Raw genomic sequence first — 11,152 nt, 5'->3', positions numbered from 1 at the left:
CCCAAAAAAAATAAAAAAAAATAAAAAAAAATAATCCTTCCATACTACCCTAGACTCTAGAGGACAGACATTGCATGTGTCATCTCCTACAAACTAAAATACATTTGAGTTTCATTTTTTTGTATTGCGTTGTATTTAAAATGATTTAGTTCGTGTAATTTTCCAGTGTTAAAAAGCATGAATTTCGAAGTATTACAAAGTAAACTTTCTAAGTACGTTATTGATAAGTCTCGTAAATTTATTTCTATCAAATAAGAAACTATTGCTTCCATTTATCCAAAAATAAGAATCTATTGCTTCTGAGGGTCAAAATCTATTCAATTATGGGCTGCAAAGTGGTTGGTCCAGTCCCTGCCCAACCTTGCACGGAGTCAGGTTTACTCTCGCTAATGCCTCAGCTTTTTGGGCTGGACCCCAATAAGTGTTACTGATGCTTAGTTCAAAGTTCAAATAGACATTGGTCTTTACCTAGCCTGTCTCAATGATATTACTTTGGCCTGACCAAATTGTGCATTCAGGCAGAGCTTGAAATTATGTAGTTACACATGTAACATTTAAATGCATATGCACTCTATGTATCCTATGATTTATGAAAGACGATATATATGTTATAGTTTATATACATTTGCATATTCTAGTGAATATGTTTATATAAAATTGTAATGGAAACAAATCATGTGAAGTCTGGGCTGGCCTGAATCAACCTTGTCTAATGGAATGTTGGAAGGGCTCAGCTATCTTTCCTGAAGCCATTCGTAGGTTCATTCTGCTTACATGCTTATATATTGGATTTGTGTGGTCTGCCTTTGGATTGTCTGTACTGGTCCGTGGTTGGTGACCCTTCGTAGGAAAAAAAGAACTGACCCATGAGAGAAAACAAATGAGAAACAACCATTGGCCTATAATATTAGGGTGCTATAGGATATGCCTGTCCAAGTACCTAGAGGCCTTGGAATATGTGCGTCTTTATTAGTTTTTCCAATGAACCCAACAATCCAAGTCATGATAGCATGCATGAACTTATAATAGATATTTTTCTATCTTAGCTATTATATGGACTTACTTGGCGTTTCATATTATCTAAATGCTTTAATGATGATATGAATTACTGTTTTAGGGTTTATCAGGGAGTAGACCTTGATTTTTCATTTTTAAATTCTGTAAGCATTGCCATGATCTATTAAAGGGCCTTCTGTTTTGCATGTATTGGTACTAACATATTTGTCCTCTGAATAACCTTCTTCTCTGCTAATTTGGAATGTACAGGCAATGCTGTTTATGAACTTCGGTAGTGAGCTTGCTGATACTTTCAAGTCGAAATACCATGATGTTGCAGTGCAGTACAAAAAGAAGGGAGTAGGATTTTTATTGGGTGACGTTGAGACCAGTCAAGGTGCATTCCAGGTAACTATTATCTTCTAATTGATGTATTCTTATTTTCTGTTTCCTTTCACTCATTAAATCTTTTTTACATGTTTAATTTTCCTCTGGCTTGAATGAACAGTATTTTGGTCTTCAAGAGAATCAGGTGCCTCTCCTCATCATACAGACTAATGATGGCAAGAAGTATCTCAAACCAAATCTGGATCTTGATCATATTGCTCCCTGGTTGAAGGAGTACATGGTGATGCTTCTGCTTTTTTTTGTTGTTTATATAATTCTGTATTTATAGGGATGATCTTCCATTGATTTTCTGAATGCTGAGATGAATAAGGTTTCTGATTAGCACCTGCGCTGCAAAATTCGGTGGGCCTAAATTGGGTATCGGGGAGTTTCTTCGTGTTATCTCACTGATCGAATTCCCACAACCAGTAGTTCATAACTCCGCAAAAAATTGTGGAGTTTCAGTTCTAATGAAACATGGGAATCACTATTGTCTGTGAGAATCCAATCTGATATCCCATGTTGGATGCTACCTTCAATTACTGAAAGTGCTTCCTAAACTGATGGGATTCAATTCCCACAATCCAAACATAGTGTGTTGAAATTAATATATTATAACCTTTTTGTTTATTTCATTAATAGCTGCAAAGTCATGGCCTGGATAAATTTATCTCTTCGATTTGATTCATGACATTTTTGACATTTTGTACTTGTATGCAGGATGGCAGTTTAAAGCCATATGTGAAGTCAGAACCAATTCCTGAAGTTAACAATGAACCAGTGAAGGTTGTAGTTGCTGATAACCTCCAGGATGTTGTTTTCAACTCTGGAAAGAATGGTATGTACTTCTTTGTATATCAGGAAGAACAAATACCCATAGAAATATTATTGGAAAAGAAATTCCTTTCTGGAATGCAAGATTTTATGTGGATAAAGTTCCCTCCCAGGGGATCGAAGAATAGAACTATATCTCTTCCATGCTTTACTGTGTCAGTCCGACAGAAATCCATGCACCACAGAAAGGGATAAAATCCATGGTTACTCAAATCATTACAATATCAAGTAGAGGAGTGACTTGGTACCATCCTAAGTTCCAATGAGATAATATTTATGGTAATATACATTGAAGGAGAAAAAGTTTTTTAGCAGGCAGGCAGGCACCTCCAGAATGGTATTTATATATGAGTGGCTAATATAGCCCTCTTGCCACGTATGAGGCATTTTTGGACAGTATGTCTTGGATGAATAAGCATCCATTGTGACCTTCTGGTCCACCATATGGGAATTTTGGTCTTATATTGTGACTTTGTGTGAGCGGTAGTAATGCAGTCCTGGTTAAAGTTGGGCCAGGATTTATTACTGGATTTGGTTGGGCATAAATTTTTTGATTTATTTATTGTAACAAGCTGAATTATAAGGCTTAAAATTGGGTGATTAAGGGAGTACATGAAATTATTATCGGATTTTAATGGTCCCATGTTATTGATGGTTGGATGGGGAGTTATCTTATATTTATTCTTAAGTTGTTATTTTTTGAGCTAGTTTAGGAACTTTTGATGACTCTTAATTTCCTAAACTAACTCATAGACTAACAACTAAGGAATAAAATATAGATTAAATTTCTATCCAACTTTCACCGACATGGACCACCCACTAAAATAAGATAATAATTTTGTGCATCCCCTTTAGTCCTCCATTTTGAGCCTTATAATTAGGCCAGTTAAAGTAAATAAACCCAAAAAGTAATCCCAATGGCCCCAACCCATCCCAGTACCAAAGCTTGGCCAAAATTTAAACATGGCCTGCATTAGGTAGAGGATTGTATCACTGATAGGATGCGAAATTTTGCAGTCAAACTTAAATTATGCTGTCGACCTTTTATTGGAATGTCATCAGCTATCAGAATCTTGACAATTGGTTTTTGGATTGTACCACATGGTGGTATATTTTGGGCTTGAACTTATCACTCAAGTAGAGGATGGTGTGAACATGATGTTGGGGAAGTTTGAGAACCATCTATGCTGCTGCACATAGTAGATAAAGGGGCCTGAAGGAACCTATTATGGGATCCTTTCTATGATGCCAAACTTGAAAAGTATTCCCTACAACAGAACCTACAAAATATGAGAATTAAAGATCTTTATTCCAGAGTAAAGCCTGGTTTATATGTAGACCCAAATGAATGGAAATGATTATGCTGTAATTTTTAGGTCCTGTTATGTAGTTATTTTGAGTAGAACCATTGAATGAAACATCTATGATCCACCTATAAATGGAAAACAGAAAGAAAATAAAATAATGATAGCCAATGCTCATAGTTCTTTTCTGTTCCGCTCCATCATGCATGCATTTTTGTAGGGCATTTAATAATTTGAGAATTTGGTTCACAGTTTTGCTGGAGTTTTATGCACCTTGGTGTGGACATTGCAAGAAGCTGGCTCCAATCTTGGATGAAATTGCTGTTTCTCTCCAGAGTGATGCTGATGTCATCATTGCAAAGATAGTAAGCTCCTCTTTTTTTTTTTTTTTTTTTTTTTTTTGATCCCCCTTTTGCATCTCCTAGCAATTTAGATGAATTTTTTTGTCATCCATCTAAAGAAGGATGACAATGTGTCAATCAATCAAGTGATGCAAGCTAGGGTTAGTAGTTGCCAAATAGCTCCCTTGTGAACCCACCCACTTATCTAAACAGAGTTGGTAATCAAATTTCAGCCAAACTGATAGAATATTTGGCTTCTAGATATTACCACAAATGAATAGAACCAAAACCAGAACCATATTCGATTAGAATTTTTCTGGAAGCTGTGATATGCAGACAATTCACTCCAAACTATAGGGCTGAGTAGCCACCTTACAGACTTCTTAAAAGCAGCAATCAGAGAGACAAAAAGGTGCTCCATAAATTAATTAAAAAACCATGAAATTCAATACAGAGGAACTGGAGCAGGGGTGCGCTAAACTAGATTTCAATAACCCTATAAACCCAGAGAAATCAAAACAGTTTCCCACCGCTAGAATTGCTAGTGAAGGAAATAAAATACAAGGTTTAAAGTATTGGTTAGTAGTAGCATGTTGGGAAGGTGATTTTAAGGGATGTCTGGGAGATGTATTGGAAAGGCATTAAGAGATGTTGCATACGTGTTAGATCTGTATGGATATATTCAAAACTAGTGTTTTTAAGCATAATACACCATAAATAAGTAATTAATAATCATATCTAATCACTAAAGCATGTTGTTATGAGTTGGAGGATTCTAATCCTTTTCACTATAAGAACAGTAGTTAACTTAGCACATGACCAATAAAACATGAGATTAAAATGTGATTAGAATCCAAGCCATTTATATGCAATTAAGCATACTAAACATGAATGCAGACATATATTAAAAAGCAACTAAAGCAACCATAAGGTATCAGTATCGTATTGGCCAATGTGTATCAGTATCATTGGTACCAATATGATACCGATATGGATTGGGATTATCAGCCAAAAAGTGGTTCGTTTTTCAATTTACGTCCGATATGTACCCAATACAGCCCAATACAAGCCCATATTGGTATCGGTATTGGCAGTGACCGATTGGGCCACCGATTCTGATTCCGATTCCCATAACCCTGATCTATAATATTAATTTCTTACCATTCTACTCTTTAAGGCTTACTCAAGATGATCCAGTGCTACCTAATGATGCAATTTATTTTTTCCTTTCTAATTTCGGATAATTTGAAAATAAAACAATATAAAAGTTCAATATTATTAATTTTTTATTCCAAATAATATGTTGGGATTCAAATGGTAGGGAACAATTAAACATTCACAAATAATTCAAAAACATAAAAAATATCAATTATCATGTTTTTTTTTTTCAGAACAAATTATACTGTTTACGCACAAAAAACCCCCAATTATGCTATTTTATTAAGGGATAATCTGTTTATAACCAAGGTGGTTACAACATAAGTTGTAACCTCTTTTTTGTCCAATAGCAACAACTATAGCACTTTCTACATTAGGGATTGAAAAGCCATTTCAATTGGAGTGTACAAAAGTTCTCAGTCAAAACATTAGTCATGTTGGGGGTATTAAACTCATTTAGTATATAGCAGACCAGAAGTGACGGGACTCTACCCATCGACCTGTCACATTGACCTGTACATGTATTCCATTACGGAGCTCGAATGCTTCCCATATCCATGGCCAGATTTTCTGAACATGGCTCGGTCCTAGAAACCTTTGGAGTTGTTGGTGTAGACTGTAGAGCCTGGAGTCCAGCCCTCCAAGCACGGCAAAACCACCATGATCATTTCTGGTGGAGGAGACATGGGGTCCTCGTTGGCATCGGTACCGGAAGAGGTATTGTTTTCAGAGGATATGGGAGAGAGCTCAATGTAAAGTGGACAAATGGGTCAGATTTCAGCAAAATTGAGGAAATAGAGAGATTGTTCGAGTGAAGGAGCAACTTGTTTAGATTATGCAGCTCGAAGATTCCTTTCGGGATGGACTTGGTTAGACCATTTTAAGACAGATCAATGGCTTCGAGGTTAAGCTCAAGCATTGTTCAAAAAAGTTAATATTTTTGGCTTAGCAACATGTTCAAAAATGGGAGGAAGGAAGAAGGGATAAAACTTAAGCGTTGTTAGGTGGAAGGGACTATAGTAGCTTTGCTACTGATCATGAAACAGACTCACTGCACATGATGAAAAACTTAAGCACGGTTAGGTGGCTGGGACTTGAGCAGAGCAGGGTGATTTGGTATTATGATGTTGTAGAGGAGATGATGAGGAAGAGAAGGTGAGGAGAGAGCATTTTCCGTTTCTCCTTGTCCATGGGGAGGAGAAGAGAGATGTAACGGGAAGGAGTGATTGAGATTGCCACATGTAGGGCATGTGCAGCCTGGTTGCAAGAATGCATGGCGATGGGTGAAAGAATGAAATGATGGATCAAGGTTACTTGACGTGGCAATGGACTGCCTGTAATGTTGAGAGACGGAGTACCTACGGGCCTCAAGAGCATTCCTTGTTCACCAGAGGGGAGGGGATCAGGTTGCTCTGTGGTTGGATGCTTGGGCAGTCCAAATGGTGGTGGCAAGAGGGGGGCAAGCTCAGAGTTGCAGGGGAGGGCGGGGAGTTTGTGGGGAGAGAGATAGGAAGAGGGGGAGTCAGCCTGAGCCAGCGAGCACAGAGCCAAGTTTTATCCCTTGTCACCGACGATGAGCAAGAAGAAGACGAAGCACGGGTACCAGCGCCATGGTTAATTCCTTTTATACCCTCTAACCTGACAGATCTTATTCATTTTAAGAATTAAACCTTATTTTATGTGGAAGTACATCCTCTAACCCTATGTCAAGAGGGAAAAACAGTTGTGTTGGGGGAAAATAAAGTACGGTTTCAAAATCTGTTTGTAATTACCAACAGACGCTCCCTTTTATTAATTTCCCACATTTGAATGAAAATGCCAAAAATAAGATTTTTCTTCTGGTGTGCAACCTAAGGTTTTATCCCTAATTCGGTTGCTTAGGCCCACATGCGCAATAAAGATTCCAATCAGAGGTCAAATAAAAGCTATCCACCAAATATTGCAAGCCAGTGACAATTTTATAATTATGTCGGAGTTCTGTACCTCTATGTATAGGGCAACCAGAATCTAGGGAGATTGAACAAATATTCTTGAATGGGGCCTTTCTGAAATTAAAGCTCAGATTAGGGGAGATTCATAAAGAGACATTAGTGACTGGACTCTTAAATAAATAAAGAAGGATGTTGGCCATATGTGTTATTTTGGATGCTAACCACAGTTCCACAACGATTGATGTGAAACTCCCCAAATAGTCACTGATTGAACTGAAATTTTACAACAGAACCTTAGCCCCAAGCTCTCTCAAATTCTTATGACAAAATTCGTGAGACAACCACCGGTAAATTAATAAATCACAAAATCAGAACCTGGCAGAACTGGTGAGACCAGGTCCGAACTCTTAAGCTTAGAACTCCCAACAGAATAATCCTTTGAAGCTCAAAAGATCTTGATTTCCTAAGGAGAGGAACTACATCCCAAGGTCAGTCTTTGTTTTGCAGGTTGTTTCGATAATATATCGAGCTGTATTGGTCTGTATTGGGTCATATCGACAAAGAATAGTTGACAGTCTAGGGCATGAGTCATTTTTCCTTGGTGTTTTGCATCTGTATTGATTCCAGTGATATGTATTGTCTGAGAAATTTCAAATTCCTTGGGTGTCTCACATCCGTATTGATTCCAGAGTCTATAATATGATACGTATCATGATTGAAACCTTGATAATATCCCCAATGTTCAGGTCCAATGGATTAAGATACATCCAGAACAGAGGATTTCTGAATTTAAAAAACTGAAACTTAAAACTAGCAGAAACAATTAAACTTATGTCGGAAACTAAGGTAGAGATGAATCACACTGATTCGAAGCTAAAATTGAAACCAGAGTTCTGTACCAGATCTGACTTCAAGATCATAATATAGAATTCCAAATCTTAGAGAATTTCTGTCAATTAAAAGGTAGATTTTAGTTGCTGAAATCAGCTCTGGAAATCTAATCTTTCCCATGAAACCATCGTGGCAGAGACCTGCTTTATAATGTTATTATTGCTCTGGGATTTCGTCTGTTTTGTTTCTGAAACTGTTCATTTTAGAGTTCAATTGGTGTTACTGTCTTGAAATTTGTCATTGTTTTATTGCTGATTAAGAAATAATAGATGACATATTAACCTTCCATTATATTGCATTAGTATTTGATGTTCTCTTCCTAAATCCTGACATATCTCACTTCTTGTTATCCTTTTCTAGGATGCAACTGCAAATGACATTCCGACTGATACTTTTAATGTTAGAGGTTACCCAACTCTGTACTTCAAAACAGCTAGTGGAAACCTTTCGCAGTATGACGGTGATAGAACAAAGGAGGCTATCATCGATTTCATTCGGAAGAGCCGAGATAAAACTGGTCACCAGGATTCTGTTAAAGATGAGCAAGATTCAGTAAAAGATGAGCTGTGATGAATAATAGGAGGTAATGCTCAAATATTGTGCTATGCTTGTTGGGGTTTGAAATATAATTATTCAACTATGGAACCATTGCATTTGTTATTGATAGCCATTTTTGCCCTTACATTTTATGTGAGTGCACAGTTGATGTCCTGTTCTCGCTAGGGAACATGCCTTGCCATTGTCCTTGCCAGTGCCATTCGTTTCTCACACCACTTGATTTTTGTTCACATTAACCATTAGTCATGGATGTTTGTTAAGAATTGCGAGTTTCTTAAGTTTGAGATCAATCCCTCTCTTTATTTTGCAGGATTTGCTTCCCTCAGCTGTAGGCGCTGCGGCCTACGGTGGTAGAGTAGCAACTAGCAAGAAGAAAGAAAAATGTTCCAAGGGACTAGTCTGAATAAAACAGAAAATAGGTGCCTTTTTGTTCAATTATAGTTTGTCCATCATTTTTCTTTTCCTTCTCTTTATCTTATATATAGTGTAGAATGGATAAACAGTTATCGGATTCCGGATGTAGTTTATAGTTTAATCTATAACAAAATCAGAGTTCTTCTAGCTTTCTCCATCTGTTGACACTTCTTTGGTTTCGGTCTCCTAAATTGCTGAAGCATAAATTATGAGGATTGGTATTCGAATGCTTTCAAATGAAGACTGGAAGTCTGGAACTAATCTAACCATTGGTGCTTCCTACTCCATGAGAGGGAGAGTTGGTAAGTCATGGATGTACACATTGGGCCACTGGAACATTTCATCTAAAAATCTTAAGATGGTATCATTTTTTCGACTAGGTTGGCAACTGGCCAACTGCTTGGCTCTGCCCAGATCATGATTTAAAGATTTGAATTGAAATCGGAATTGGTTCTTCGATTTACCAAAAAAATTGATACGTATCAACTGATATATACCGTGTTTTTAGATTTGGGTTAATGATTCACTAGCAAGGGCTGGAAGAGTGTCACGAGAGAGACTTTCCCAACTTAAAAAACTACTTCATTCTATTATTAAGTGTTTGTTCTCTTTGGACATCGTCGCTAAGTTTAGGGGGGGAAAAAAACGTTACGATTGGTGGTTCAGCCATGATAGTTGTTTCCACTGCCAGCTCGGTGATTACTGGCGTCTCTATGCAGCCCCCAGTCATGCAGCCTAAGGTGCAGCTCAGCAGCAGCGATCAAGAAATGCATAGCTTGCATTGGCCGTAGGATCTCGATCGCACCTTCCAACGTCCTCAGCCGTAGATCATCCGCCTTCTCCATGATTCTCTCCAGCCCTTCCCCTTTTTCCGCCAGTTCCGCGTTCACTCGTTCCTTCTCCGATTCTGCGTTTGAACTCATCTCATAACCCTCCATCTCATTCATCGACTGAGTCACAATATGAGACAACTCAACCATCGAGGAATCGGCTATGGTCTCCTGATGCTTCGCCATCTTTTCCGTTAATTCCTTCTCTTCTTTGATAGTCTTCCTCTGCAACTCGTCGATACGGTTAAGTTGACTCGGCGAAAGGTCTCCTAAATCGCCTGTTCTAAGCCCACGAAGCATCTCAGTTAGATGATTCTCCAACTGCAACCCAGATTTGGCGTAGAGGAGATGGAAAGCCATACTGGGTCTCCACCCACCGATCCAGAGGAACGCGTCTTCAAGCTTGCTCCTCCATGATGGAGTTAACATCCGAAACACATCGTGACTTATCCAGATCGATTTGGCACGGTAGTACGCTTCATAGTGACGAAGGACTCGGTTAATCAAAGGACGCAAGACTTCTTCTTCGTCTCCTCCCATGTTCGGGTGGTTCTGATCTTTGGAGGCAGAGAGGAGCTCTCTTGCAGGTAATGATTCTGCTCAACAAGCCAGCATTCGAAGAATTTCTGGAAGTTTTCGTCCACGGGAATGCCGTTACGGACGGCTGAATCCATGTATTCTGTAGTGCTTGGGAGGTCAGACATGGTTGCTGGTATTGGGAGATTTGAGCCCTTTGATGATCAATTGCAGAACAGGGGAAGGTAGTAGTGTATTCTTGGATTTATAGTGAAGTTGGAGGTGGAGTTCAATGAATCTGAAGTAAAAGATAAGGATCAATCAAAATATCAGAACTGGATTGAGTTGGGTTATACTGAGAGAGATTTGCTTTTGGGTTTAAGTTGCAGCAGGGAGAGATTCAGGGTTTAAGAGTCTGGACAAGCACAGATGAGATGCTACACAGGGGCAGGTGATTGGTTGATGAGGTCTTCCAAGAAAACCAATAAATAAATAGAAAATTAGAAAAATTATATGATTATTCATTTCTGGGTTTCTCTTTACAAAATACCCACCAAAAGTTTTTAATAAAAAGACTCAAAATTAAGTTTTCTTTTACAAAATTACCCATATAAAGTTTAAGTTTACAAAAATACCCAAAATTGAGTTTGTGTTTATAAAACTACCTACTTTAAGTTTTTATAATAAAAAAATATACATGATTATATGTGGAAGATGAAGAATTATTATTTTGGGTAGTTTTATAAACACAAACTTGATTTTAGATATTTTTATTAACTGAAATTTTGGGTGGATAGTTTTATAAATCCAAGTCTAATTTTGAATTTTTTTATGGATAATTTTGTAAAGGAAAACCCAAAAATGAATAATTATGTACTTTTCCCTAAAAAATTGGATTGGTTTTAAGATGCGTCTCTATGGTTCACTTTCACCAAAGAAACAATAAAGAAAGATGGAAGAAGAAGAAGAGGGGTGTTTTACGAGAAAAAAAA

At 37.7% G+C, this 11,152-nt stretch overlaps 1 protein-coding gene and 1 pseudogene across 1 annotated transcript in view; one reads left to right on the top strand and one right to left on the bottom strand.

Annotated features, from left to right (window-relative positions):
- Positions 1–8,961, top strand: part of LOC122093955 (protein disulfide-isomerase-like) — an 11,409-nt gene extending 2,448 nt beyond the window's left edge. The window contains exons 6-11 of the mRNA XM_042664519.1: positions 1,267–1,404; positions 1,505–1,624; positions 2,104–2,221; positions 3,774–3,886; positions 8,203–8,425; positions 8,711–8,961. Coding sequence (XP_042520453.1) covers positions 1,267–1,404; positions 1,505–1,624; positions 2,104–2,221; positions 3,774–3,886; positions 8,203–8,412 — 699 coding nt within the window. The 3' untranslated portion in view covers positions 8,413–8,425; positions 8,711–8,961. The remainder of the gene's footprint in view (positions 1–1,266; positions 1,405–1,504; positions 1,625–2,103; positions 2,222–3,773; positions 3,887–8,202; positions 8,426–8,710) is intronic.
- Positions 8,962–9,374: 413 nt separating this feature from the next.
- On the bottom strand, positions 9,375–10,611 carry LOC122093956 (annotated as a pseudogene).
- Between the last annotated feature and the right edge of the window lie 541 nt (positions 10,612–11,152).

Source organism: Macadamia integrifolia, chromosome 11 (assembly GCF_013358625.1).
Source record: "Macadamia integrifolia cultivar HAES 741 chromosome 11, SCU_Mint_v3, whole genome shotgun sequence".
Classification (NCBI taxonomy): domain Eukaryota; kingdom Viridiplantae; phylum Streptophyta; class Magnoliopsida; order Proteales; family Proteaceae; genus Macadamia; species Macadamia integrifolia.
The sequence above is the reverse complement of the archived record's forward strand: the minus strand, read 5'-3'. Positions and strand labels throughout refer to the sequence as shown.